The sequence below is a fragment of the Primulina tabacum genome, chromosome 18 (assembly GCF_025594145.1).
Source record: "Primulina tabacum isolate GXHZ01 chromosome 18, ASM2559414v2, whole genome shotgun sequence".
Taxonomy (NCBI): Eukaryota; Viridiplantae; Streptophyta; class Magnoliopsida; order Lamiales; family Gesneriaceae; genus Primulina; species Primulina tabacum.
In genome coordinates this window covers 27,219,141-27,246,866 of record NC_134567.1, presented here as the reverse complement: position 1 = coordinate 27,246,866, position 27,726 = coordinate 27,219,141, and the positions used below count along the sequence as shown (strand labels likewise).

General features: G+C 35.9%; 6 protein-coding genes across 8 annotated transcripts; 2 read left to right on the top strand and 4 right to left on the bottom strand.

Moving 5' to 3' along the window:
- Nucleotides 1–487: 487 nt before the first annotated feature.
- Nucleotides 488–3,749, bottom strand: LOC142533973 (WPP domain-associated protein). Its single transcript, XM_075640914.1, is given in 4 exon segments — nucleotides 488–783; nucleotides 913–1,039; nucleotides 1,109–2,184; nucleotides 2,186–3,749. Coding segments are annotated over 4 exon segments (2,616 nt in total). The 5' UTR covers nucleotides 3,398–3,749; the 3' UTR covers nucleotides 488–582.
- Nucleotides 3,750–4,749: 1,000 nt separating this feature from the next.
- LOC142533176 (uncharacterized) lies at nucleotides 4,750–5,486 on the bottom strand. Its single transcript, XM_075639843.1, has one exon. It carries the CDS (start codon nucleotides 5,347–5,349, stop codon nucleotides 4,852–4,854), a length of 498 nt encoding a protein of 165 aa, XP_075495958.1. The 5' UTR covers nucleotides 5,350–5,486; the 3' UTR covers nucleotides 4,750–4,851.
- A 3,013-nt stretch (nucleotides 5,487–8,499) lies between these two features.
- LOC142532816 (casein kinase 1-like protein HD16) lies at nucleotides 8,500–14,211 on the bottom strand. Of its 2 annotated transcripts, XM_075639306.1 has the most exons (16): nucleotides 13,551–14,211; nucleotides 12,563–12,694; nucleotides 12,410–12,483; nucleotides 12,235–12,304; nucleotides 12,086–12,141; nucleotides 11,924–11,995; nucleotides 11,049–11,143; nucleotides 10,888–10,954; nucleotides 10,665–10,794; nucleotides 10,374–10,592; nucleotides 10,064–10,215; nucleotides 9,814–9,988; nucleotides 9,508–9,598; nucleotides 9,264–9,421; nucleotides 8,999–9,187; nucleotides 8,500–8,897 (listed from the first exon to the last, which is right to left on the bottom strand). In XM_075639306.1, the coding sequence occupies exons 1-16, from the start codon at nucleotides 13,887–13,889 to the stop codon at nucleotides 8,838–8,840; spliced, it is 2,079 nt and encodes a 692-aa protein (XP_075495421.1). In that variant the 5' UTR covers nucleotides 13,890–14,211; the 3' UTR covers nucleotides 8,500–8,837. The 2 variants fall into 2 exon arrangements, with proteins under 2 accessions (XP_075495421.1, XP_075495422.1); XM_075639307.1 differs by lacking the exons at nucleotides 12,410–12,483; nucleotides 12,563–12,694; nucleotides 13,551–14,211 and having other exon boundaries at nucleotides 12,216–12,285.
- Nucleotides 14,212–14,388: 177 nt separating this feature from the next.
- On the top strand, nucleotides 14,389–16,433 carry LOC142533458 (mitochondrial import inner membrane translocase subunit TIM17-2-like). Of its 2 annotated transcripts, none has more exons than XM_075640224.1 (2): nucleotides 14,389–14,517; nucleotides 15,583–16,433. In XM_075640224.1, the coding sequence occupies exon 2, from the start codon at nucleotides 15,652–15,654 to the stop codon at nucleotides 16,324–16,326; it is 675 nt and encodes a 224-aa protein (XP_075496339.1). In that variant the 5' UTR covers nucleotides 14,389–14,517; nucleotides 15,583–15,651; the 3' UTR covers nucleotides 16,327–16,433. The 2 variants fall into 2 exon arrangements, with proteins under 2 accessions (XP_075496339.1, XP_075496340.1); XM_075640225.1 differs by lacking the exon at nucleotides 14,389–14,517 and adding an exon at nucleotides 14,553–14,852.
- A 2,070-nt stretch (nucleotides 16,434–18,503) lies between these two features.
- On the top strand, nucleotides 18,504–22,820 carry LOC142533094 (endoribonuclease YBEY, chloroplastic-like). The gene is made up of 12 exons (XM_075639716.1): nucleotides 18,504–18,958; nucleotides 19,330–19,581; nucleotides 19,653–19,748; nucleotides 20,275–20,443; nucleotides 20,581–20,648; nucleotides 20,735–20,836; nucleotides 20,951–21,043; nucleotides 21,161–21,232; nucleotides 21,557–21,676; nucleotides 21,773–21,823; nucleotides 22,093–22,281; nucleotides 22,482–22,820. Exons 1-12 carry the CDS (start codon nucleotides 18,554–18,556, stop codon nucleotides 22,647–22,649), a joined length of 1,785 nt encoding a protein of 594 aa, XP_075495831.1. The 5' UTR covers nucleotides 18,504–18,553; the 3' UTR covers nucleotides 22,650–22,820.
- Nucleotides 22,821–23,387: 567 nt separating this feature from the next.
- Nucleotides 23,388–26,758, bottom strand: LOC142533774 (early nodulin-93-like). Its single transcript, XM_075640664.1, has 4 exons — nucleotides 26,457–26,758; nucleotides 25,116–25,177; nucleotides 24,083–24,158; nucleotides 23,388–23,686 (listed from the first exon to the last, which is right to left on the bottom strand). The coding sequence occupies exons 1-4, from the start codon at nucleotides 26,569–26,571 to the stop codon at nucleotides 23,601–23,603; spliced, it is 339 nt and encodes a 112-aa protein (XP_075496779.1). The 5' UTR covers nucleotides 26,572–26,758; the 3' UTR covers nucleotides 23,388–23,600.
- Nucleotides 26,759–27,726: the final 968 nt, after the last annotated feature.

Sequence of the window (27,726 nt, the reverse complement as noted above, 5' to 3'; positions counted from 1 at the left end):
TATATATATATATATATTTTATATAATAATATATTATACTTTTTAATTTGTGCTAGAAATGTTATACTTGTGAGCACAGTCTCTACTTAGTCTAACCTTCGACGTGTACTTACTAAACTCACAGGCTAACTATATAAATAGACAAAATAATATATTTATCAAATTTAAATATCTGTATCAATTATAGTTATATAGTTTTTTAAAAAAGTAAAAATAAATTTTTAAAATTCAAATTTCAAATAATCATGTATATATAACCAAATATTAAACTGTTAATTCACAATTGAAAATTTTTAATTCTTTTATTCACACTTTTAGGTTGGTGATAGAAATAGATAGAAAATAGATATAAGTAGATAGATAAGAGAAATATGGCAGTCGACTTGGTTTCTGGAAATTATTTAAACTCTATCTTTGGGTTCAGAAGAAGCTCCATAATTTTGCAATTCTTTCTGGATCAACTTCAAGATTTCAAAAACCTGCATGCATTCGAACATATAGTAAAGGTTGTCAAGAATCACTAAAAATCGAAGGGAGGAAGCATGGGGAAGAACTTAAGAAGAAACTTATTCTAAGAACATGTTATACCCTGTGATTGATCCGCGCGATTTGGGGACATAAACACACGGCTGAAATCAGCTGTAAAAAATTGCTAGAAAAATACACAAAAATGACTCCAACCTCAAAGTAGTGAGACAAATCAACGGCATTTTGATTCAGTTCAATATATATCCTCTCGAGCAGGCAGAAGAGGGATTCCACTTGATCACCGAGTAAATCGACCTGCAAAGACAATCAACAGTATGCATATGTTTGTCCATGATATATATTTTTTATGAGAAAACAGACCATAATACACGTTTTCTTGGTCATTTTAGGACATGCATGTAAATATGTTTCAGTTTCAAATACCTCAGATTCAGCTACTTTCAAGTTGTGACATCTCAATATGAAAGCCTTCTTGTAGAGCAACTTTCTTGTTCTGATATGAGACACAGGCTTGATAAGTTCACCCACCTGACGGTTCAATACTTCCAGCCTGAATACAAATAGAGAGAGTTCAAATTTCAAGTCTACATGATCCCGGATAGCGAGAGTTAATAATTACCGAAAGCATTTATTCTCTAGATTTTCATGTACAGCGCGCTCCACATTCCCCAGTACTTGCTGAAACCGAATGATGGGAGCCAGAACTTCATCAGATCGATCGTTCTGTTTGAATTTATCGTTCGGTGAGTTGTTTAGTTGTTCAACTGGATAACAACCATCTCCCAAATCATCAGATGCTTCCAAACTTTGTTCTAAATCCACTAACAACTCCTTGCTTGTATGCAATTGTCGCAGAGCTTTCCCTAGTTTATCACTCACTGAATTGAGTGTACTTTCATCATCGTTCAACAACCATTCAATGGCATTTCGTTCATCCATTTCTTCACAATTTGATATAACAAGGTCATGATTTTCACTATGTTTCTTTATTTCAGAACTTGCTCTTAGCATTAAGTCTTCCTCCGCTTCCAAACATTTTAATAATGAATAGAGCTTTCGAGTTAAGCTTTCCCCTCCTTCGGGATTGAATTTGTTGAAATGGGATGTACCTTCTTGAAAATTATGAGCTCTTGCTGGCTTCCTTGAATGAGGTGTACCTTCTTGAAAACAGTTCTGCTTTATTGCTTCTGACTTTTGTAAATCTTTCGTGGCCTCAACTACAGGTAACTGATATATATCATCTTTATTGTGACTCTCAAGTGCATAAGCATCGTTTTCCAACTTGAGAGCTTCAGCCATCTCTTTTAAGAAAACCACATAAACATCCTCCTTTAACTGGCTTTCTATCATCTCAGGAAAACTTGAATTTTCTAAATCACCACCATCATTTTTTGTTAATCTCTCAGTATCTATAGAATACAACTCACTGCTGATATCTTTCACTATACCTTGAAAAAGAATCCGATAAGCATCTTCCATTAGTGTTATTTGTAAACACAAGCAATCTCTCTCCTCTTCTAACTTTTCTACAGAACTCAAAGTGTGCTTTATTTTCGTGTGTGGCATTGGAATGGTCATTCTCCTTTCTCGATCGTCGTCTTCTTTCGTTCTGTGATCATAATAGTAGTTCCTTTCGAAAAGGCTATCTACATTTTTAAAAGCATCTTGTGTTCCTTTTTCAAGTCCATTATTTTCCTCATGTTTCCCTGTCCAAAGATGCAGAACCCTTTCTTTTAAGAACTTCCTTTCTCAGCCAATTCCATTCCAGGTTCTGTTTTCTTATGATCGACTCATGATTCTTCACCATTTTCCCTACATAGTTGTATCTGTTAAATTTGGTATCCACCTCAAGCTTATCTTCACTCATATTATCAGGTAGAGGTTCGGAATTGGCTCTCACTAATACGGTAAAAAACTCTGAATTCTCTTGCATATCTGGTGGTTTCTCATGTACATCATCATGATGAAAGGTTTGAATTCGATTGAGGCTGTCGAACCAATTATCCTTCAAGAAACCAACTTTTTTTTCCATTTCTGCATGGACACGGATATCCCTTATGAAGCCTTTCACCAAAATAGACTCCACGTCTTTCTCTATTCCCCACCTCCATTGTTTCTCCAAGGGGAGAACCTCAGCGCTCTGCATCTTTCCAAAAGCAAGATCCAACGTTTCTTTCAAAAGATCGATATCTGAGCTCATCCGCCGGATCAGTATGTTCTGATTAGGTCTTGCTAACCCACTCTTCAATTTTATCTTCGAAAATCTGTCGATCCCGGAAGAACTTTCCTCCACAGAACCTGAATTTTTGCTCATTTCATTGTACAAGAAATCGAAACTAAGATCCGGGCTCGAAATATTCGATGTTCTCTTCTTTGTTTCACTGGTCAAACACTTCTCCTCATCCTCAAGTTTCTGCTTTATACTCCACATCTGCTGGTCTACTGAACTTTTCAATTCTGAGATGTCTCCTTCTGCAGTTCCATTCTTGAACCGTTCAGGCTCTAGCTTCTCATACATATTAACTAACTCTCTTTCTTTCAATTCAAGTGCCTGCCGGAGTTTCGTCTCGTTTGTAGATCTCTGGATCAAATCTTTATCTTTTTCGACTATAAGACGTTTCATGTCCTGGATCCTCCCCTGGAGCCAGTGTCGGATTTCTATCAAGTCTGAGAGGATTTTGTCACAGCTTCCCTCAAGAATGTCCATCTCCTCCTGTACAATATTGAGACCACCCTCGACTAAGATAGCTGCGAGCTCGTAAAACGTTGATCTCTCGTGTAAGAACTCGATAGGCCCGTCCTTGGACTGCACTTTTTCATGAGCTTTATCCATTGCTGTTCTCAAAATCTTCATCACTATCGAGTCGGCACTCGATTTACAATTAATCTGACCAAAAATATCATCCATGAACGAGTATGAAGCAAATATTCAGCCCACTTATGGCACAGAAACTGCAGGACAAGAAGATGCTAATGCCAACGGTACCAGAACCAAATGACTTGCATGTCACCTAAATTGTGGATCGAAATAGACCAATTCCAAGAAGTTGAAGGATCCAAAGATTCAGGTCTATCCAATATAAATACTAGGAATTCTGATCAAAGAATCATTTATCACCTACTTTACACACTAACGGCCATTCCGTAGCAGGAACGAGAGCCGCCGTCATGAAGTTTCGGCGTGTACAGGAGGTTGCTTATTTGCTATGCGGTGGAGTTTTGCAAGCATAAATCCACGATATAACGATGTCGCGGATCATGGAACTCGAACACTGGTTTCCATCGTTGATGTATAATGATTCAATTTAATTATTCATTTTATCATTGAAGCTTAAATTAATTATAAAAACACAAATTCGTTCTACCCTCTAAAAAAATCTATAAATACGAGAGAATTCTCACTTTTCAATACTCTCATTGTTTTATGTTTAAACTCTTTAGCTTTCAGATAACGTATTTAAATTATTTTCTGGTTCGATGCCTCTGCCTAATTGTATATCTTTCCATGTATGTGCAGAAGCGGGGAAAACAATAAATAAGATAGATTTGTCACTCTCACTCATATGCGTCTATTATTATTATTATTTTTTTTTTAAATCTCGTAGCGTATCCATTATAATCATAATTATAATTTGTAAATATTGTTGTATATGGATGATAACAGAAATTCGATTATATGAAAAAAAAGTTAAAACAGGGGCGAAAATGCTATTTAACACAATTCAATATATTCGTACAACTCGACCAATACCGTATCAGACGATCTTTTATCAAATACTTTGCTGCCTCACATCGATTTTCCTACAATTCGTATCGGAATTCCAACAGAAGAAACGTGATGGACAAGTTTAATTAAAGGGACAAATGATAGCCATAATTCGTTTTAAATATACTTATATATTCAAAATCGTTTTATAATTTTTGAATTTGTTCCTTCCCAAAAATATATTAGTAGGTCTCTTATGAGACGGTCTCACGAATCTTTATCTATGAGACATAAAAAGTAATACTCTTTGTATAAAAATAATAATTTTTCGTGGATGACCCAAATAAGAGATCTCCTCACAAAGTACGATCCGTGAGACCGTCTCACACAAATTTTTACCAAAATATATATAGCCACGCTGACTTCCACATATCTCAATACATGGTTTAAGGGGGTTGTTGGGGGAACATCCCAGTTAGTTAATTACTAAAGAATCTTTCACCTAAACATATACATAAGAGATGAAATTATATAAGTTTTTTCGTGATATCTTGAATCATATCAGTCTCGAATTATATGAAAACTTTTTTGTTGATATTCAATGAAAAAAACCCAACAAAAGATACAATAGAAACCACATAAAATTTAGATAAAAACTAATTATAGCTCACTTTTTCCAAAGCTTTCTCCATATTTTCTGCCATCGCTTGAAGACTAAGCTCAAGATAATTAGCCATATCCTCAGAGTTCATCCCTTCAACCGGATCAGCCAAGAACGACCATTCGATCAAGCAACCATGCAGCTCATCCCCACCGTCAATTGGGATGACTTTTATGGTTGATTCATAACCCTTGATTCCCATGTTATTCTCCAAAACTTCATAGCTCAAACACCTGGTAGTTGGATCAATGGTAACCAACTTCTCATGGCACCACCTCAGAACCACTCCGCCTCCGTCAGTGGCAGCGCAGTATCGGACTAGGCCGGGCTCCCCGTCCGACCCTTCGATCTTGTAGCATGTGTCAATGGTTGGCAAGCATTTGTCGAAGCTGCAGAAATCCTCTACGAGCTGCCACGCCTCTTCCACGGTGGACTTGCTTAATTTTGCTGTGGATTTGGCTTCCCATTTTGGAGGATCGTTTTCTTTTGACATTAAATTTTGCAGAGAGAAAAAAAATTTCTTGTATGGAGCCAGGAAGAGTCAGAATCGGCTTTTTGTATCCTACACTGACTGTCCAAAGATTAGTGAGGTATTTTCGAATAATATAAACAGAATAGGCTAATTAATTGAGTATTTAATTAAGTTGACTAACTCATGGAGGAAATCTTAGAACAGGCCAAGACATTTAAGCTGCGTTTGGTCGAAGGATAGGATAAACTAATTATTAGTATGTAAATGATAAAAAAAATGATCGTGGTAGGATTGTAATATATGGTGTAAAATAATATTATGTTTGGTAAGATTTTTAAGTGTAGGATAATTTTGAATTTTTTGATGAAAAGACAAAATTGCCCTTCCACTTCGCGGCGGCGACGGCGACGGCAACAGTGGCGGCGGCGGACGGCGGCCGGAAACGGCAGGCGGGAGGCGGCGGCCAAAAACGGCCGGCCGAAAATTTCGACCAGCGCCGGCGGCGGCGGTCGGCCGGGGCTCGGCCGGCGGTACGTCGGCGGTCGGCCGGGGCTCGGCCGGCGGCGATCGTGGCGGCGGTGGCGGCGGTTGGTGGCGGGAAGTGGTGGTGAGTTTGAATATAAGAGAAGGGTAAAATTGAAAAAATATGAGATATTAAGAGTTGGATAAATAATCCTAGGAGGTGAGGAGGTATTATTTTAACCTACCTAATATAACCTAATCATTCATAGGAGGGATTGACTTGGTTAAATAATCACGCGTACCAAACAGCTGACTAGGTAGGATAAAATAATCTATCCCGGCTAATCATCCGAACCAAACGCGGCCTATTTAATATTAGAGTTGGTCGCTTACGAAGTCATATTCGTGAGGCTGGTTGACCTGGTCCATATTTAAAGTGAAAATTGATACTTTTGGTATAAAAATCAATATTTTTTATGAGTCAATCGCAATATTAATTAGTAAGACGATTTTATATGAGTTTTTGTCTTTCTATTATGGATGAAGAATTGTTAGAAAGGATTGAACCTTTCAAATCTAAAATGTAAATGCATCAAATGTATTTTTTTATCACTAAAATCGAAATTCCTTTAAATTAGCTTTCACAAAATATCATTTAAAAATCAGAATTTCGATTTGAAAAGCTTTTTTTATTTGGTTGAAAAGAATCATTTTAGGTTGACAATTCGTATAAAATATTTTTAAAATCTTGTTGACTATTTTGAAATGATTTCTTATTTAAAAGTATGTTTTTTAATCAATACTAAAGGTTTCACATGTTTATATTAGTTGAATCAATTTTAAAAACTCTTTTTTTGTAATAATTGGCTCTATATAGTATATTTAATTTATTAGTTTTTTAAAAATAATGTCATGATAAATATTTTTCATTTAAGGAACAATTTATCATTATTTTTTTAGCTAAGAGTGGTTTGTTATAAATAAACAGGTCGCGAAAAAATGAAAAATTAAAGAAACAAATTTTGGATTTTAATCCGATCGATAGATTTGAAAGTAAATGGAATAGAATTTGAAATCTCATTCGATTTGTTCGTTCCCTAGTGAAAGTAGGCATCTGCTTGTATTGTTATTATTTTCAAGAAATTAATCATATTTGTTATTATTTCTATTCTAATTCATATTTCATGCAATATATAGTAATCGGGTGCAAATGCCTTCTTTCAAGGTATTAATTCCTACAAATTAATTATAATATACATAATCTCGAATTCGATCGATAAATTAACATCGAATATATAAAAAATATTTCGTTAAAAATCGAAAGTTACATTACTACGAATTTAAGTAACCATAAGTCACAAAGTTTATACAACATGAATGAATACACTAGACATAACATATATATTTTAATTGAAGTGAAATTTTCCAGTGATTGCATTATATACTACGGATGTTATTACTGCAACTCAAAAATCTCTTTTAATAATTTCACTTTCTTGCGATCAATGAAAATCGAATTAGTAATTTATAAATATTAATTCGATTAAATTACGCACGCTTTAGAATAATAAATAGGTAATTTGTTTTTAAAAATATTGTCACTATTAAAAGTCAACTAATTACCAACCAGCAATATGGAACAAAGGTGTGCCAATTAACAATTGTGGTCCAATTAGCATCTTCCAATAATGATAATATATATATATATATATATATATCTCGAACATTTGAATAAATAAATTTGATTCTATTTAGGCAAAAACTTGTATGATACGGTCTGTCGTATTTTGTGATACAGATCTCTTATTTGAGCCATCCATAAAAAAATATTAATTTTTATGCTAAGAGTATTACTTTTTATTGTGAATATCGGTAGGATTGACTCGTCTCATAAATAAAAATTCGTGAGACAGTCTCACAAGAGACCTACTCTTTTATTTAATGGTCAATTTTTATGCAAGAAGATGAAGTTATGCCCGTGTCACCACTACGAATTTATGGTCCACCACCCCGAATCAAATCTACAAAATTGGCCAAAAGGGAATAAATTCACTCTTAATTAAATTTAGTTTTAGTTTTTTTTAAAAAAAGAATATATGTTACCATGTTCAAATATTAAAATTATTGTTGTGGGACAAATCACGTGAATTGGGAATTCGTATCATGGATGAGCTAAACACTTGTCTTAGAAAAACTAATATCGGATAAGTTAGCTCTGATATCACTTGAAAAAAAACAAAAACAAAAAAAAATAAAAAAAAAAACTAGTAAGCTCTGATACCACTTGAAAAAAAACAAAAACAAAAAAAAATAAAAAAAAAACTAGTATTGATAACTTTATTAGTATTCATAAATATCATATATTATGTTATTTTTGGCATAAAAAGGGAGAGTGGTAGATTTGATAATACTACCCACAAAGAAAGGAAATAACTCAACTTTCTCAACAAAGAAACTATTTTTGTTTAATCTCCCGTCTCAGTTTGTTATAATTAGATCTCAAATCGTCCTAAACTTGAAACATCAGTATCAAATAAATCATAACCGTCCACTCTTAAACAAGAATTTTAAGTTTGGATCTTATTAATGACAAAAATAAAATATAACTCGTTGTGAAAATAGGAAAGTGAAACCGAAAGGGGAATTTAAATGATAAATTGAAGCCTCCATTGCAAAAATCTGGCTTATCAGTTATCACCACCAAACATCAATATGAGCCTCTGCGCTCTTTTTCTTATCTTCAAACAATTGTTGGTTCAAAACATTATACAAACTTTTCTAAAAAAAATGAATGCAAATCTATCACTGCCTAAACCATTTAGAAAATTGCAGGTCAGTGTAACGTAATTTTGATGCCTAGAGTAAAGCATAGGCTAACAACTTTGGTCTGCACAAACAGCGGACTCCGAGGCTGATGGAAGAATGGTGATTCTTCTTTCCTCCAGTTAACAAAAATCCAGCATCTACGAGCTAGCGTTGACGAAAATGAAGAGAGGAGAGTTCGATAGACACACGAACTTCAATAGATCGGACAAAAATTTCATGTCTTAAGATACGGTTCTTGCGTAGCAAACGGAAGCGATGTAGAGATTTTTTGCCCATTTCTCCTGAAAGTAAAGGTGTTTTCTGGTTTCAAGAACCGATCATTGGGGATAAATGCGGGAATAACGAGAAAAAAAAAAGATATATAATTAGAAAAATTGTCAACCTTGACATGTGCACTCGGAAAAGCAGAAGTTCGAAGGGTCTCTTGTGTTTCATCTGTGGGTTTTCTCCGGGGCATGCTAAGAATAAGAGCCGACTGATCTGTCGTCCCTGCCATCGAAGTGATACGGTACCCAGCTTCCCACCTTCTATGAACACCTTCACTAGGATAAAGAAAGTCCAACTCCACAACCTATAGTTTAACAAATAGATACAATGAAACTGCATTCTTTCGGGTTCGATAAACTGGTATACATAACAACATGAACCTGATCGGAAAACCCTGCCCCCCGAGACATAACAATTGCCCATCTGGACCCTGCAGTAGCCATGGCGGTGACATAGAATCCCTCCCGCCATTTTTTATTGATCCACTTGAACGGAAATGATTCGCTAACTTTATATGATTGTTGTAAGTACTGGGTACCTGTATTTCAAAAGTAAAACTCGAGCTTAACCGCGTGTAATAGTAGCAAGGGTACAATTTATCGGATTGTGATTTGTGAAACCAACCTTTAGACATAATTACTAACGAGCTCCCGTTGTCCGCCCCTGCTATTGCACTGATGTAGAAATTCTTCTCCCACTTATCCATTATCCATTCCTAATGACAATATAATTAAAGATATGAGATCAGGTCAATACACAGTTCTGAATTCAATTATTCAGCCATTGCTCGTATTAATTTCCAATTGTGAAAATTTATATCCTCAGCTAAAACAAATAAAATTTTCAAATTTCCCCTTTCAAATCAATCTCAAGCTGGTGTGACATGTAAAGATTTAAAATCACAGACTGGAAGTACATAAAAGAAGAAACCTTGTGAAGAAAATGGGGTGAAAGTTCATAAAGTTGATCACTAAATCCAGTTCCAGCATCAATTATCAGCGCCCATAGGTTTAAACAAGATCCCACAGAGCTAATAAATAGGCCATCCTCATTTCCTTTCTCAATATGCTGAGCAAGCCTCGTGTCTGCGACATTGTAGTGATATCTAAAGGAGAAAATGTAAGATATAACTACTGTTCCAATGACAAATAGAGGATGAAACTTAAGCCATTAATGCTACCTTTGCTTCATAGGGCGTCGAGCATTATACACACTTATCCATTGCGTGGCGGGCATTCCCATACGGACCTTTTTCTTTGGTTGCTCATCATCACCACCTTCATCCTCGTCCAACATAAGTCGTCCTCTCTTTTGTCCCACTTGATATATGAGCTTCAATAAGATTAAAAAAAAATGGGCCGCGAGAAAAAAATCAAAATGAACAAATTTATGAATAATATCCACGCAAAAAATGGGTCGCGAGAAAAAAATCAAAATGAACAAATTTTATGAATAATATCCACAAAATAATACGAGAAATTCAAAAATACCTTCTGAGCACCTTCAGTGTTGATTGGCCTGATGACGGGATTTGGACCAACTATTCCATCAAAGAGGGAGATGTACTTTGCGTAATTAGGCTTTTCATCAAATTTTAAGTTTACAACATACTCAACAAACTGTCGGAAAGGTGCAGGGCAGAAGCAACAAAGAGCTTCGGGAGAGGTCGACATCTTCTTTTTGCACACAAGGAAGCTTTTATTCTCGCCCTAAATAAAAGCACCAAATGTAATAAAATATAAATAGTGAACAAACATACTTTTTGAGCCACAACTGCCGACCTGGAACCCCTGCCAAGGAAGACGACCACGTAGAAGAAAAATGAGAGTATAAGCAAGGGACTCCAAATCGTCTCTACGGCTTCCAGTTCTTCCGAGATGGGCATGCGCACTTGCATATCGCACGGTTCCCCTGAAAACCCAAAATTTTCAAGCATAAACATGACCATTGATTTGAAATAGCATAAAATATCATCAGAAATGGGAAAACAACAACAAACTTAACCTGAACATGTCTGGCCGTTGATCATAGTCAACATGCAGGCTAGTCGAAGTATCACGCCAACGGGTGGCTGAAATTTCATAAGGGTAGCACAAGTAAATATGTCTTGCTTATATCTACAGCTTACATTATCATAAATATGCTACTGTTTGACAGATAATTACCCAATCCAAGGTCAACCAAAAAGAGCCTTTTCTCGTCGGGTGTACCAGGTGGACCAAGCAAAAAGTTTTCTGGCTTTACATCCCCATGCACATATCTGAAGAAAAAAAGGATAATATTAATGAGATTTTTTAAACCACGACAAGATGATTAAACTCTATGGCGCATGATCATAACTCTCCAACAGGGACATTAATTGATTTTCTTCCAAATCAACTATTAGCTCAATAAATACCCAACTACAGATTTCTTGTCCCAAAACATTAAATTTTCTAAGATCCAAACCTAGCTATGAGTTCTTAAGTTTTGTGCTAGTTGTATATAAGTCTCAGCCTCTCCCATAAACAATGCTAGCACTTAACAATACCTACACCACTCTCTAAAAGATGCAAGTATAAATATTTCAGTACTGAGTAAATTAATCTCCCCTATAATTGGAAAAATGCAATACGAAACATCCGCGACTCTTTCTTTTTTTTCCCAGAAACAATTTCTTGTCCCCAAAATAAAAACAGAAACCACCATTGATTTTTTATTTTATTTTATTTTACCAGAACAATATTTCCATCCTATTCGCATCTCCCAATATATCCATTTGTTTAACCAAACTTTTCATCATTTCAAAAATTACTATGTTAGCCTATTATATTTTAACAAAAAATTTATTCAAAATTCTAAATCCTAAAATAACTTTATTTACCATTTCCGTCATGAATTTGCATCTCCAGAAACAATTTCATTTTCACAAATCAACATAAAATAAAGATTTAATTTTCTGAAAATATTCGCCCCCAAAATATTCCCCAAAACTCCCAAGTTAAAACCAAATATTGTCATCATTTTTAAGTAAAGCCTAAAGGTAATTTGAAGAGATTACCCCCTACAATGTAACTTCTCTAAAATGGAGATGGCTTCAATGGCAATGCACGCCACCATTTCAATAGACATCCTGCAAACGAGACATGGTGGTGTTACATGCAAGTCATATAAAGACAAAAGCCAAAAGTTATACAAATCATCGATTACAAAGGAGACATACATGTGGGAATTGTTGTTCCAGATATCCCATAAACTAGGACCAAGTATATCCATTATCTGTAAAAAGAAAAATTACTTTATTTTACCTTAGAGGGAAAATGAAAAGAAAAGACATGGAAAAAACTCTTTACAGGAGATTAAATAATCCACCATTATATAGTAGTCATTTTGCCGTCCCTTGAAGTGTACATCTGGAATGCCATGACTGCCACCGAGTGCACTAAATCCAAAATAGTGATTTAGTTCAATTCTTTAACATCTCATGAAAGAAAAATATAGAAAATTAGTAACAGAGAAGTAGAGAAAGTAAAATGAAATCACTCACTCATAGACTTGCCACTCGTATGGTGGTCCATAATTACAGCCTTTGCTGCTTCGGTGCTCAAACTTCATAGCAACCTAAGAAACAAAAGAATGTCCTGTCACACAAACAAAAATCAAAGCTGCAGAAAATAGTGCCGGGATGATAAGTATATACCTCTACAGCTCCTGAACCTGTTCTTTCATGAGGATTTGGAGGATTGATTCGGCGACCTACATAAACTTGCCCAAACCCTCCTTTCCCCAGTTTCCTCTCAACTTTATAAGCTGGAGAACCACCAACCTGAACCTGTTGAGGACAAAGCAGATTTAATTAACTCTGACACTCTGCAAAGAATCAATAGGTCTGATGCTGAATTCTTCATGAAGTTGAACTGAAACCATCACTAAACTAAACTGAATTAGAAAGATAAATGAAACTTATTTATTGCATGTCATAGCTTCCTAACAAAAAACATCAAGCAGTGTCCCCTAACTAACATCTCATTAAAGCCAAAAAGATGTAACCTTTGCACAAAGTTAATAACAGCAACAATATGATGCATATTATTAGAATAAGTGTAACAACCATATCAGCCATCCAGACAAGATACATTTTGATCGCTCAAAAAGATGATTTTAAGCCAAGCATGAAGCAGCAAATAACAACCAGCATCCTATCAATTTTTACACCAAGTAGCACATAGCAAGCAATGAAGCCAGGTTGCCAACAAGATCGGCTGTTCACTCTGAATTTTAAATTTCACAATAATCTATCAATTTCAATTATGAACACAAAATAAAATATACTTTTAGCACCTTATACTCAAAAAAACTTTTAGGTTTTAATTTCCCGGAGTAAGATCAATTCCTGGCGTAGTCACCGGGAGTAACCATCTCCCAAAAACAAGAAAATCATATCGATGAAAAATCAAGGAGGAAAATCCAAACAGAGAACCAAGAAAAAATCTAAGCACATAAAATTCGCAAAGAAAATTAGAGCCAGATCTCAAGTCCTCCTCGTTTGATTATCTACTCCATCTCTCAGACACCTCAACGTTCACTTATTACCCAAAAAAAAAATCCATAAAATTAAATCTCCAAAAGCCAATGCACGCACACAATACCCATTCACAAAAAAATAATTAAAACAACATTTCACCAACCCTTCCAGGAAGAGGAGCGGTAGTTCCCTCATCCTCGGGTCCCACACCCTTATCACTGCCACGCACACCACTACCATTCTCAGCCATCTTCTTTCCCCCTACCTCTTCTTTCACTTCCTCTACTCTGTTACTATCTACCGCCTTATCCGATGTCGTTCCCGTCAAAACAACGGCAGCATTTACCTCACCCTTAACCACAACTTCCTTATCCTTATCTCTCCTCCCTGCAATCTGCCTGGTTCTCCGTACAAACACAGGCACTTGCGTATCCTGGCACGGGTCAAGTCGAGCAGCAGCTGGTTGGTGTCCTCGGCGCGCTCCGCTACGCAGTTGAGGCATATGTACGAAAACCCATCAACTCTTTCATGAATCCCATGAATAATTCTTCATCAAAACCCAGGTTACTCCCTCAGACCCCAAATACAATGTTAAAGTTTCACAAAAACAGAAAATAAATTGTAAAGAACTAGGCAATCAATAATTAATCGATAGTTGACGACTGATTATACGAAACCCGATGAACATGCATACGTGTGAACAAGTAGATTTCGAAAATATTACAAAAATGAGAAAGAATTTGGGATTTAGGGCAGGGAGTGGCTCGAAAGAAGTTGAACGAAAATAGTGGTGTATATCAAGAGAGATGACAAAGTACAAAACATGCTCCTCTCCTGAAATTATATAATATTAATATTAATTAAATAAATAAATGGGGTTAAATTTCGGGTGTGGTGGTTTCACTGGGCCATTGACCTTTTTTATTTGTCAAGCTTAAATTAGCCCAATTATAAATCTGTTTTTAGCTTGGATTGCCTGTTCAATTTATTTTGGCCCAAATAAACATTATGGGCTTCCATAGAAATAGGCCTAATGTTTTAACTAGACGTGGTTCAGCTCTTTGCTTGTTCTTTCAAGCCCTTTCCTTCTACACACGAAAGAGCAGCCACCTACGCGGCGAGAATTCAAGGTAAGACCTGATTTTTGTTTCGAAATTTTTTCGTTCACTATTGTGTTCTGGTTGCGTAATCTATGACTGAAAAGGCTTGATTTTGATTAAGTGTGTGTTTTATATTTTTATGAGTTGATTTTAAATTTTAGCGCTTTGTTAATGTTTATTTCTACGTTTATTGATATTAAGACAGTGGATGGATGATAAATTTTGATGATTTATGTGAAATTCCAGATTCTGTATAATTATTTGGCTAGGTTAGTGTTGGCTCTTGCTTCCCCCCATGTTAAGATTGCAAATATCCATATTGGAGTGGACCAGCTGCTGTCATCCCACCTCAAATGGATAAATTTGTAAATTTTTCTATTAAAAAACGAAATATGTTCTCGATTAAATTTCTGGGTTTCATTGGATACGTACAATTTTTTTCAGGTTGACCAAGGTAGGGAACGATCTAGAATTGAATGTGGAAAACCCTAGTGATACTTCTGCTGATGTATATTTGGTGAAATACATGTTAAATAACTATCTTTATTTTTTTGCATTGGTGCTAAAAAACTATCTTGATCCTAGGATATTTTTTGTCATAAATCTGACACAAACAAAAGTGTTGAAATAATATAAAGAATTCAAAGACTTTAGTGAGGTTCTGCAGAAAATTGCTTCCGTGTTGATTTACTTAGATAGTGTCTGCAAATGTTTAAAAAAAGTGATTATGAACTTTTCTATTACAAATGTGCAAAACTTTATAAAGAAAAATCCATAATCACTTTTTTGACATATTTGCAAACACTACCTTAGTTTAGTGTTATTTTGTGCATTGTATAGACTTACATGACTAATGCTCTCCATATTATAAGAAAGTTTTTGGGTGGTGGTGGTGGTGGGTTAATCAGTTATTAGGGGAGTTGGAGTCACGAATAATCTTGGAAGACACGTTTTTCCTGATTTTAGCTTTCCTCACACATATGGTCATCATCCTACTGGTTAAAATTTTATACCTATTTGCTAAAGATTTGGATTGGCTGCTAAGGAGTTTGTGTTATATGGTAGCAAGGATATAGCAAGTTGCTTTCTCTGCAGGTAGCCTGAGCTGTATCCTTTAATAGCTGTTAACTTCATTTCCTTTTTACTCCGCCTTGCGACTGATCCATGGGGACTCCAGAAACATCACGAGAACCCTGCCCCGATCGTATCCTTGATGATGTTGGGGGAGCATTTGGCATGGGTGCTGTTGGTGGTTCAGCTTTCCATTTCTTGAAGGGCATCTACAACTCGCCAAAAGGCGAGCGTCTTATTGGTGGAACTCAAGCTGTTCGAATGAATGCACCTCGCATTGGTGGTAGTTTTGCTGTTTGGGGTGGACTCTTTTCTACATTTGATTGCACAATGGTCTACCTCCGCCAGAAAGAGGATCCTTGGAACTCGATCATTGCTGGTGCCGCAACAGGAGGCTTTCTACAGATGCGTCAGGGATTAGGTGCTGCTTCACGTTCAGCTATGTTTGGTGGTATCTTACTTGCTCTGATCGAGGGAGCTGGAATCATGTTAAATAAAGTCATGAGTGCACCTCAGAATTTTCCAGCAATGGAGGAGCCATTACCAAATGTTCCTGGTGTGCCTGGATATTCAATGGGGCAAATTCCTGGTCAAGCTCCTGCAAATGTTGAGAGCTTGGGATCTGGATCTCCGGCATCTTCATCTTCTTCATGGTTAGGTGGCCTTTTCGGTGGTGGGAAGGAAGAGAAAGGTACTAGTGATGAAAGCAAGACAAAGGTCTTGGAGAGTTTTGATGCCCCAACACCACCATCATTTGATTACAAATAATTCTAGATGCATTTTCTGGTAAATGAGACTGTTCATTTAACGTGTTTTACATCTGTAACGAGGTGCTCCGGGGTTTGATATTTCTTATGGTAAACCCTTCATTTTCACATTTTCTTGTTAATAATAACTAAATTTATGATATAGTAGTTGAAAAAACTCAACTTTTGAATTTCATTTCCTTCAATATCGCTCAAACCTTTTTACTGATTAAAATTTTTAAAAAATGGGAATTTAACGTATATTGATAAATATTTATTCTTAGATATTCGACGTAAGGATAAGTTCTCATTTTCCAATGAACACTAAATAGTCCGATCTAAGATGTGGAGCCGCGAGTTGAAGGCTTATGCTCCCACCAACTTAAAACACATGAAATTAGCCATCGTGATGTCTAATAAGGAACCTGTAATAGTCATTTTACTTCGGAACTATGGATATGCTGCTCGTACGAGACGACATGCATAGTATTTGCGGTCAGAAGAGCATGAAAGAATTTTGTATGAAGAAGATGAAATTGAACATGCGATATATATAAGATGATACTGAATAACTAACATCAAAATAACGATGGTGAGCCATAACATCGACCGTGGGTGATCTAATAACCGTTTAATCATCTATATGGCCGGTGTGTAAGAAGTAGAAGCCAAGGACGGAGCTAATCTAGATATTAACTTGAGTAGATGTTAAACTCGATATCCTCTGAGGTATTGTTTCAAGTCTCATATAAGTAATTTTTGATAATTCATCTATAATATCTCATTGTCATATTATTTATCCATCTAATAATTATTTATCTTACATCAATCGAATCATTGATTATTTATCTTTCATATATATCGAATATTGAATTTAAATTGTAATATTATATTTAATTATTAGTATTATTAATATTTTAATAATTATTAAAGAAACAAAATGATAATTAATAATATTTTCTCTGATTTAATTGATCAAATCAAATAAATTATCAATCTACATATTATTATCATATTTTGATTTTATATAAAATGTTTCTATTCCCGTCCTATTACCACCTACAGGGATGGCTGCGATTAGGGATGTAAATAAACCAAACCATTTGCAAGCTATTCGAAGTTCGGTTCGATAAAAAGCTTATTTGAGTTCGTTTGTTAATCATGTTAAGCCAAGCTCAAGCTCAATTTTGGGTTCAAAAATTTAATCAAACCAAACTCAAGCCTAAAGATATTCGGCTCGTGAGCTCGCAAACATGTTCGATAATAGACTCTCGAGCTCGTCTCGTTTAGGTGGCTCGTAAGCTTGAGCTTGACTCATTTGTTGAGTTGACAAATGAAAATATTATTACTAATGTCGATGGAAGGAATTGAACACAAGACACATAAAAATATTAGTACTAATGTTATTATGGACTTAACATGATAGTTGACTATTTTTTATTGGAGATGATTTTGTAATTCCTGATTTTAGTGGATTCTCTAACGTCCGGTCCTCTCTACTTTCTCACCAGACTTAGTTAAGGTATTAAAGGGGTGAAATTATTTCATTGTTATTTATATGGTGATATTAGTGTATGATAAATATTCTAGATGTATTATTTTGGAATGTTCAATAATATACTAATTTATGTTTTTTTAGCTCTATTTGTGTTGTTTTGGTTATCCATGAATAAATTTACATTTTTATGTCTGATTTAAAATTATTTTATAGATATATTAATTTTTAACAAGCTCAAACTTGAGCTCAATTCCATGCTTTACGAGCTCGAAAATGAACCGAGCTCAAGCCAGGTTTGTTAAACATGCTAAACGAGCTATTAATAAATCAAGCTCGAGCCCGGCTTGATTAACATGCTAAACAATTTTTTAACGAGCCGAGCTTTTCCCGAGCTTGGAAATTTCAAGACAAATCGAGCTCGAGCCTGATAATAAAATCTCGAATCGATTTCGAGCCTCAAACAATCTTAAACGAGACAAACTCAAGCCTTATAATGTTTAGTTTGATTTAGATAGTTTAATCCCTAGCTGCGTTATTGGTGTCTCTCGCCTCACATAATTTATGGGAAATTTTTTTAAAAAAAAATAATTATAAAGTATATTTTCAAATTCGGGGGGCAATGTTGTCATTTCGATGTTCTTTTTTCTCTGCATTGATTTTGTTCCATCCAATTTCGTGATACAAATAGATATACAAAGCAATGTGAGTGTATATAACTTTGTATTCAAGAGAAAGGGCTGGCGACTGCTGAATGTGCGCTTGTCTCCCGCTTCTCCTCCGCACCTGCCTCTTCCCCGCCGCTGTCTCCTCAATGGAGGCGCGTATTCTCTCACGATTCATGCCTGCAGCCGTTGCTCTCCATTCGAAACTTCCATTTTCGTCTCCTCGTCTTCGTTTTCACGCTATTGCGGCACTCTTGGAGACTGCATCGGTTTCCGGAAGGAGGGGAATTGGCCGTGATGATCGCTTGAGCATCTCACGAGGATTCAGGTGGAAAATTGAAAAAACTGCTGTAGCTGCCGCGGCGTCTCGTCGGGATTATCGGAAAGTTCGCAGCAGAAGAGTGAATGCCACGAACAAGAAAAAGGAGAAGGAGCTTGAGCTCAGTGTTAAAATTTGCCTCGAAGAACAGCTACCCGAGGATCTTGAAACTCTGGTATTTCATATATACTCGTTTTATGTGTATACGCCGTAGCGTATTCGTTGTATCACTATCATTACTTCTTTTTACATCTGTTACTGTACTAAAATGACTTCATACCCCCTAATGCGTCTCAATGAATGGTGTGTGTTTATTGCAGTTTCGTTCTCCACGTGTTTGTCTGCAATTTAGGGGTGTGTAAATCGTACATATACTGAATGCGCGTTTTTGCTCATGGATTTATGTAATCATATTTGCCGTTATGGGGGATTCATACTTCTGAAATGAGTGGTTTTTGTACACCATGGCAATTGCAGATGCTTATGGTAATATCTTATCGGTTGATTGATTCATTCTGTTGTCACTAATCTTGATTCATATTGCAGGACATAGCAGAAATTTTGCGTCTTAATGTTCCAATGGCCATGAAGTTAGCATTTCAGAGTCTAAGCAACTCAGAATACAACACAAGAGACAATGCGATATCAGATGTCGGCGGTTTTGAGAGCGTTGAGTTATCGGTACTTCTTTGTAATGATGAGTTTATTCAAAAACTTAACAAAGAGTGGAGAGATGAAGATCATGCTACCGATGTCCTCTCAATGTCCCAACATATCCCTGAACTCGATCTTCCAATTGTTAGTGACCTATTCTCTTATGGGACAATAAACCTGTGAGACTAACCTGACCAGCATCGGTTTTTTTGCAGCTAATGTTGGGTGATATTGTAATATCTGTAGAGACAGCTGCACGGCAAGCAGAGGAGAGAGGGCACACTCTTATTGATGAAATACGCATCCTTGTGGTTGGTTAATTTTACACATTTTTAACATGGTAACTTATTGGCAACTTGTGAACGAGTAGAAGTTCAATGGTGCCCAATTTGTTTATTGTGTATTAGGATTTGTTGTGGTATGGACTGGCTTGCCTTCTCAGAGTGATTTATTTTTAAGTTGTGTGATGCTTGCTTTCTCGAGAATTGGGGAAGGATAGTTTTGTGGTGTGTTTAGTGAAAGATGAAGAGTTTTTTACATGGAAAAGAGACGGACCATTTCTCGTATAAGTAGAGGGTTATCAATTTTACAAGTGAAATAAAAAACATATTTTTTTATCAGAAAAGGGCTGGGAAATATTAATATTTTTCCAAAAAAAAGAAAGAAAGAAAGGCAAATATGTTAGTGAAGTTTGAATCAATAATTTCAAAACCTTCTTGAATTTAATGATTTGGAAAAGGTTTTGGGTTTGGAATGTGTCCCTTTCAAGGTATTTTGTTGTATTTTCTTGTGTTAATTTAGTTGTCCATGCCCGCGAGTAATTTTGTATCCCTTAAGGTTCATGGATTGCTGCATCTTTTGGGATTTGATCATGAGTTAAGTGACGAGGCGGAAGAAGAAATGGTGAGAGAGGAGGAACTACTTTTGAACGGTCTTGGATGGAAGGGGAAAGGATTAATTCAAAGTGCAGGATCTAATGAGAGTCCTCATTTTGATCATTTAGATGGTAATTTACCTAAGTGCAATCATACGCTTTGTCCCTTTTCGAGTAAACTTTCTTTGGTGAGCACCGTAGTTTTCCATTAAGGACTATATTTCTCTCTCTGATATACCATATAAAAAAAATTTCTGAATTGTCAAAAGACAGGAAGAGAGAAGGCAGTCTCCGATTTTATAAACCGAAATATAGCTATATCTTCTGTGACATGGACTGGTAAGATGTTATACTGATGGCCTTTTAATAATATATTTACATTCAGACTAATGTTTAACCATGCATTTTTAATTGTTAACATAAGGTACACTGCTCAACAGCAAAAGTCAAATTTCCTCAGCAAATGCAGAAGCATTGAAAGAAGCAACGTCAAGGGGGGTGAAAGTGGTAATAGCTACTGGAAAAGTAAGAGGAAAAAAGTGTAGCTTCTTTCTGGACTATATATATGCTATTGAACTGTGGGATAGGGTTTGTTTGGCTAATACAAATGGTCTTTTTTATCTCTGATGCTGGGAGCAGACTCGTCCGGCTGTAATAAATATTCTGAAGATGGTAAATTTAGCTGGAAAATTTGGCGTCATCTCAGAGTTTTCTCCTGGGGTTTTTGTACAGGTCTGAATCTTTACATTTTATTTCTTTCAGCACAGAAGGTCTATAACCTCTTATCATCATGCACTGTTAGAGTGCGGCATTGTCCTAATATTTTTATTTATTTTCTCATGCTTGCAGGGGTTGCTTGTCTATGGGAGACAAGGCCGAGAAATATTTAGAAGGAATTTGGATCCAGGTGTCTGCAGGGAGGTAAAAACTCATTTGCCTGCTTGTGGAATTCTATTTTGGCTCTTTTATGTCTCCCGCTGAAGGTTATCCACCTCCTATCTGAGGGTAGTTATGAAGTTGCGATGTAACAAGATTCCACCAACATGTTTGATGTGTGGAATTAGTTTTCCCAATATAAGCGCATGTCTTCTATTTGTTCTTCGCAGTGTCTCTTCACATACCTAACTTTCTAAATTTGAAACTGAATATATATTCCAGTTGCTATTTTTGTCTGGGTGCCAAAAATCATCAACTATGCCAAAACCGTAAGACGTTGCCAATGTCTTCATGAGTCGTATATTTCAGGCACTTCTGTACTCTGCCGAACAAAAAATTCCTCTTATTGCCTTCAGTGAGGACCGATGCTTAACATTGTTTGAACACCCTTTGGTGGACACACTTCATACCTTATATCACGAGCCAAAGGTATCTGGTTTGTTTATTATGCCATTCTTGCTGCCCTTATTTATTTAGGAATGTGCATGTTTTCTTGAAAGTGTGTCATGGAAAATTTTTGGACAGGCAGAGATTATAACTTCAGTTGAACAGCTACTGGAAGGTGTGGAAATACAGGTGCGTTCAAAATTTCAACATATCGGTCAATCAATTCTGGTGTCACTAATTGTGCATAAGCTTATACCTTTGTATGAGGGTGCATGCAACTTCTTGTCATGTGTCTTTGTCACCTCGGCTTGATTCCTATTTTGATTTAATTCCGTTTTTTGATTTTTTTGATGACCCACTCTCGCGCGATGTAACTTGAGTTTGGTCTTTTTCACAAAACTTTCCAATTTAAACCCTTGATCAAGATACCTCATCTCGGCATGATTATGCAATCACAGAAACTTATTTTCTTGGACACTGCCGAGGGAGTGTCTACTACCTTGCGACCATTCTGGGCTGAAGCAACTGGAGATCGTGCGTCTGTTGTCCAAGCTGTACCAGACATGCTTGAAATTGTTCCCTCAGGAACGTCAAAAGGAAGCGGAATCAGAATGTTGCTTGATCATTTAAACGTGACACCAAATGAGGTATGCCCTCTAGACATCATGACCATAAATCAATTGCCATACTATACCACGTGGCTGTCAATATGATAAAACGATCAAAAGGTTGAATATGAGCCGATGTACAGTTGGATAAAATATAAGTTGCACTGCCATCGACAATTATAATTTTCGGTCCGTCCTACACAATATTTTATACCCATTGTTATTGTTACCTGTATTAGGTCATGGCTATCGGTGATGGTGAAAATGACGTTGAAATGCTCGAGTTGGCTTCTCTTGGCGTTGCTTTGAGTAATGGATCCAAGAAGGCTAAAGACGCGGCAAATGTGATTGGAATCAGCAACGACGAAGATGGAGTGGCTGATGCTATATATCGCTATGCATTCTAAGTACTTGTTAATTCAAATATCAAGGTGCAATGTGAAATGTTCACCTTCTCAGGGATCAATTCATATTCTTTTACGATTGGGAAAGAGGGTAATTTTTGGATTTATGGCATTGTCATTAAAGTTTTGTACAACACGGATTAATTTTAAATGCATAAAACTTTGTGCTTTTTATTGTCGTGAAAATTGCTATTTATTGTTAAACAGTGTATTTGGGACCATATCATGTTGCTATCTTAGAGAAAAAAAATGCTTTAAAAAGAAATACACTAAATGAATCCATATAAGAACTGTTCATCATACCAAATATGTATCTGTAGATTAAATAAGAAACATTTCGAACTATGTTTATGTTCATATTTAGTCCCAATGACTACAATACATAGCATAAATTTTCGATTTTAATGCATATCTATGCTATGCCATCCGCATTCCTTGTTTCTTTATGGTTGGTTGAATTTATGTGAAGATCCTTTTCATATGCTTGTTAAGATAAAAGTTCGACTCTTCTGTTATACGAAGATCCGGCCGAATAAAACGAACATGATTCATTTGAGTCAGGTCAGATTGGAAATAAAAATGTTTGTACATACACTTTCTAACAAAAAAATTGATAAGTTCATTGGCTAAAAATGAATGATTGACAAAGTTTCAAATTAGATAATATTACGAGTGAGATTAGAACCATTGTCGGACCTGATATTTCGAATTCACATAAAATATTATATATAAAAATTAATCTTACAAAACACTTTAACAAGCCTATATATGCCAAACATGTTATTGATTATCACATGACAAAGTATGATTGTACTCACTCGTTTAAAGATCCGTTGTAAGTAAGTCTCTTCGAAATTACAACACATTAAACCAATACAAGTCAAGACGAGAATTCTAGAGAGAGAGAGAGAACTCATTGATTCCAAGTCGGAAAGGGCCTTCAAGAAAAAATGTTCAAGGGGATGATTTGTAATGTGCATTTCTTCTTGCGCATTCGAGTATGGTTTTATCAGCGGTGATGAAATACGCCGCAATGGATGCTGTTCAAAAATTCGAAACAAACACAAAAAAAAAAAAAGGATAAAGATAGGTTTCCATATTCTTGAAAATTTGACGTCAAAACCAAATTTAGTGCACAAATATTCACTACATGATTGTGAAATATTACACCTTATTATTCAAGAAAGCGTCACACTCCAAATTTCGTGTTCGTAAAGCTCCGCTGTGACATTTTTTTTTAATTTAAGTTACATAAATACGTCTTCATATTCAAGAAATCTTTAAGTTAACCCTAGCCAAGTGAATTATAAAACTTATGAGCATTCCGAAGAATAAAATGGAAAAACGATAAAAGCATTTAACCACAAAACATGGAATATTTCTGCCAAAGTCGCACAAAGCGAAAGACTCAATAAAATTAATCAAATTCGACACACCTCCAGATATAACAAGTGCCTGACCAGTGTAGTTGAGATTTGCCTTTGCCCAAGGAATTGTCCGAGCAGCTATCAACTGGAACATTTGTCAGAGGAATTTGATATGAACACACTTGAGCATGAAACTTCAAACATTATATTCTCAAAATATGTCAGTATGCAGAAATCACTCAAGCTTTTCCTCTGCCAAATACAAGTCATCACGAGCACGAATGTTCAAAATACTATAAACCGACCAAACGGATATGAAACCAAAAACTTTGAACGTGGTAAAAGTCTGAAACTTTACGAGCTCATTATTATGATCTAAATTTATGTTTGAAATAACAAACATATCACGGTATCAAACATTGTAAAAGAACTCCAGCAAACTAGTACATGCAATAAGAACATGGTAGCAGAATAATCGAGAAACAAGAGATCGGGTTTGTGTCCCAAAACTAGCTCAAGGGATGAGATTGTCCAAGACCATATATATAATAAAACTTAATTCATCTGATAATATTTACAACTCACAATAACTTAATACATCCGATGTGAGACATCTAAGTCACTATCTCACGCCCAGAAATGAACATGTGGAACGTCAAATTTACAAGACATTTGGTTGATAAGAGTAGTCCAACACATAATAGTGAGTCTAAACTCTAATACACTATAATCATGGACTTGAAACTAATTCAACCCAAAAAAAGCTCAAGGGGGAAGATTGTACAAGACTCCAAGTGCATATATACAACTCTCAAAAACTTAATTAATCTAACCATATATATAAATCCCAATGAAATAATACTGATGTGGGACATCTAACATGAGGTTGCAGTTTTTTCAGTGGCTCTTCAGATCGTGAGTGTGTTTTCATTTATGTTCTAAATAATCTTACATGGAAAATCATATTTAATCAACATCAGAGTTAATATCCACAAGCAAAATCTATGGGGCCTTGATACATTTTGGGATCCGACTCTCATTTTAACCAAAACTATGGAAACCAAAAAGACAAATTCCAATTGAAAAGATTAAATTTGCATACAGTAGGTACAGCACTGACAACACATGCAATTGCAGCAGCTTTGGCTCCTGCTCGCACTCCTTCTGCAGATTAAAACAACAATAACAAGCGATATCAAACAAAAGTTAGCATCAACCACATCCATAACTAAATTCAAATCTGGGATATTTTCTATTCAGTAATTAATTTTTAATATATTTTAGCCACGTAGAATTCACAAATACATAAGATTCAAACAGCTATGTGGATGGACTCAAGAAATTCAAGAAAATTCACCCCAAAAATCTGTTAAAACCCAAAACTCAACTAAGGATGAAGTGCAACAGCAGGGGAGCCGGACTTTGCTGAATTATCTCGGCATCTAAATTTCTTGTTTATTTCTGTAATCAAATGTTTGTAGATATGTTGCTGTTCGATACATACTTGTTTGGGTCTGTCTGCTCTTAATATATTTTATACTATTTGGCAAACACACGGGGTATTTGATTGCATACAGAAAATTATGGAAGGCAAATTTTCATTTTTAGTCTCGTCATAAAGCGAGCGACAATACACAGAGAACTTTTATCTATCGATCAATTTTAATTTATAAACATATACATGGGAAATTCGGAGAGTTATATACAAGAGTTAGAAGTTTACCTTTATTCTATACCCCTCTCTTTCGCTCTCGAAGTCAGAAAGCGACCACTAATTGCCAATGAAATTCAATAATGCAGTGTTACTAAATTTTTTCTGATGTTACTATGTTATATCATAAGCCACGCCCAAAAGACTAGCTTGGACCCTCAAGCTTACAAGGCTAGTAGCGATCCCTCTATTGTTTGTGGAGCAGATATACAACCCAAAAGACTAACTATCCTAGGACTCTCGAGCTTATTAACCTTCCCAATATTGTCTGTGGAGCAAAAGTGGGATGGTACTAATGCCTAGGGAAGCCCAAATATTTTTGCAAACGTATCAAAGCTTTTCACAGGTCGTCCTGTTTCAACGAGAACACCGGTATTTGTCAAAAGAAAGTCGCCTTGTTTCTACGAGAACATCAATGTTGGTCAATTTCAGTCTACATTCCCAAGCAAAGAAGCTGACCCTAGACCCTCATTAACGCTGAGCGCACGCGAGATCACAACCTGACAAAATCCTAAAGCCTCTACACGCCCCCGTCTTCCAACCACAATCAACATGAGCGCAAGTACCAGAAAATAAATACATATATTTATACAAAAATGAAGCCCTTTTGAAATGGATGCAGAATAAGTCACTAAAAAACATGTTCTCCTGCATATTAAGAAAACCCATAATTTCCCACAAAAACTTGCAACAAAAGGAGAAATTCGAAAATCAAGAAATAATTTTTGGAACCTTGCGTGCACTGCCTTGTGCGTAATGCTTTCTCATCTTCGACGGGCGATGCGATTACCAACGACTTCCTCCTGCTATTCGCCAATAAATCCCTCATTTCTGATGGAATCCCCATGAATTCTTTCAATCAACAGATTCAATCGTAAAGTCCTTGCTATATTTGTTCTTACTTGGAAGCGAAACTGAATGGAGAAGCAGAATTGGACTTCGAATTGAGTTGAAAGAAAAAGAAAATTGAAATACGGTGCAGTAGCAGAAGACCGGACATTTGAGTAGCACGTGCCCCATGGATTTGCCTAACTTTTCATCGGATTAATTATCATATGTATCAAATTGGGATTAAAAAAAAGTTAAAATAATGTTTGTTGCATGGATCGGAGTTGTTAGTTTTCGTTACAAATGTCGCATTTTTTTCTTAAAAAGGTTTATTCATGGTATGAAACCTCTATATATAAGTGAGGAGTTATTTGACACAGTCGGAACAATAAATTGAGGGATGTGTATGAGTAAGCATAAATCCGAACGAGAGAACCACAAACACCGATCATCAGAGCATACACCCAAAATATTTCAATGAGTCGTATGCTTCACAAGAAAATCGATCATACATTGTCGGAGAATATCTTCTCACGTTACCTCGAATCTTACCAACACACATGTCCATGGAAGCATTTTGTTGCGAACATTGTCACACCTATAAAATCTTAAGTGACCTAAAGCTTTGTGTATTGAATATAGTACCCCCATTTAAAAAATGTGGTATGTTTAGAATGCTAGAAGACGTACCAACATCGGACTGATGACTAATGTTGTACAAAGAAATTGAAGTCAATCATATAAGCTCGTAATAAATCATTCAGATTGTCTATCGTCTATTCGGTATGCTTATTCGTCAATAACATGTCATACTCATCCTCCGTCGAGTAATTTGGAATATCTTGAAACTCCTACCAATATCTCCGAAGCACGTGAAAAGGATCGCCGTTTAAGATTATCGACTTCAAAACCCAATACAATCTTACCATCTCATTCATACAAACTGTCACCATCTTATCCAGTTCGAAGAATGTTGCTTTCGTTAACTTATCAATGACCACTTCAACTACACCAAGTAATCTCAGCATCACACTTGCTTCGTGGCACTTCAAAACTTCTAATTATTCTGAATATAACCATCTTTTTACCAAAAAAATGTGCTTAGAAGTAGCTGACCCCAGAGTGTATCACATCCTTGGATTAGAGTTTGTCGAAAACACGATTAATTGAAGCT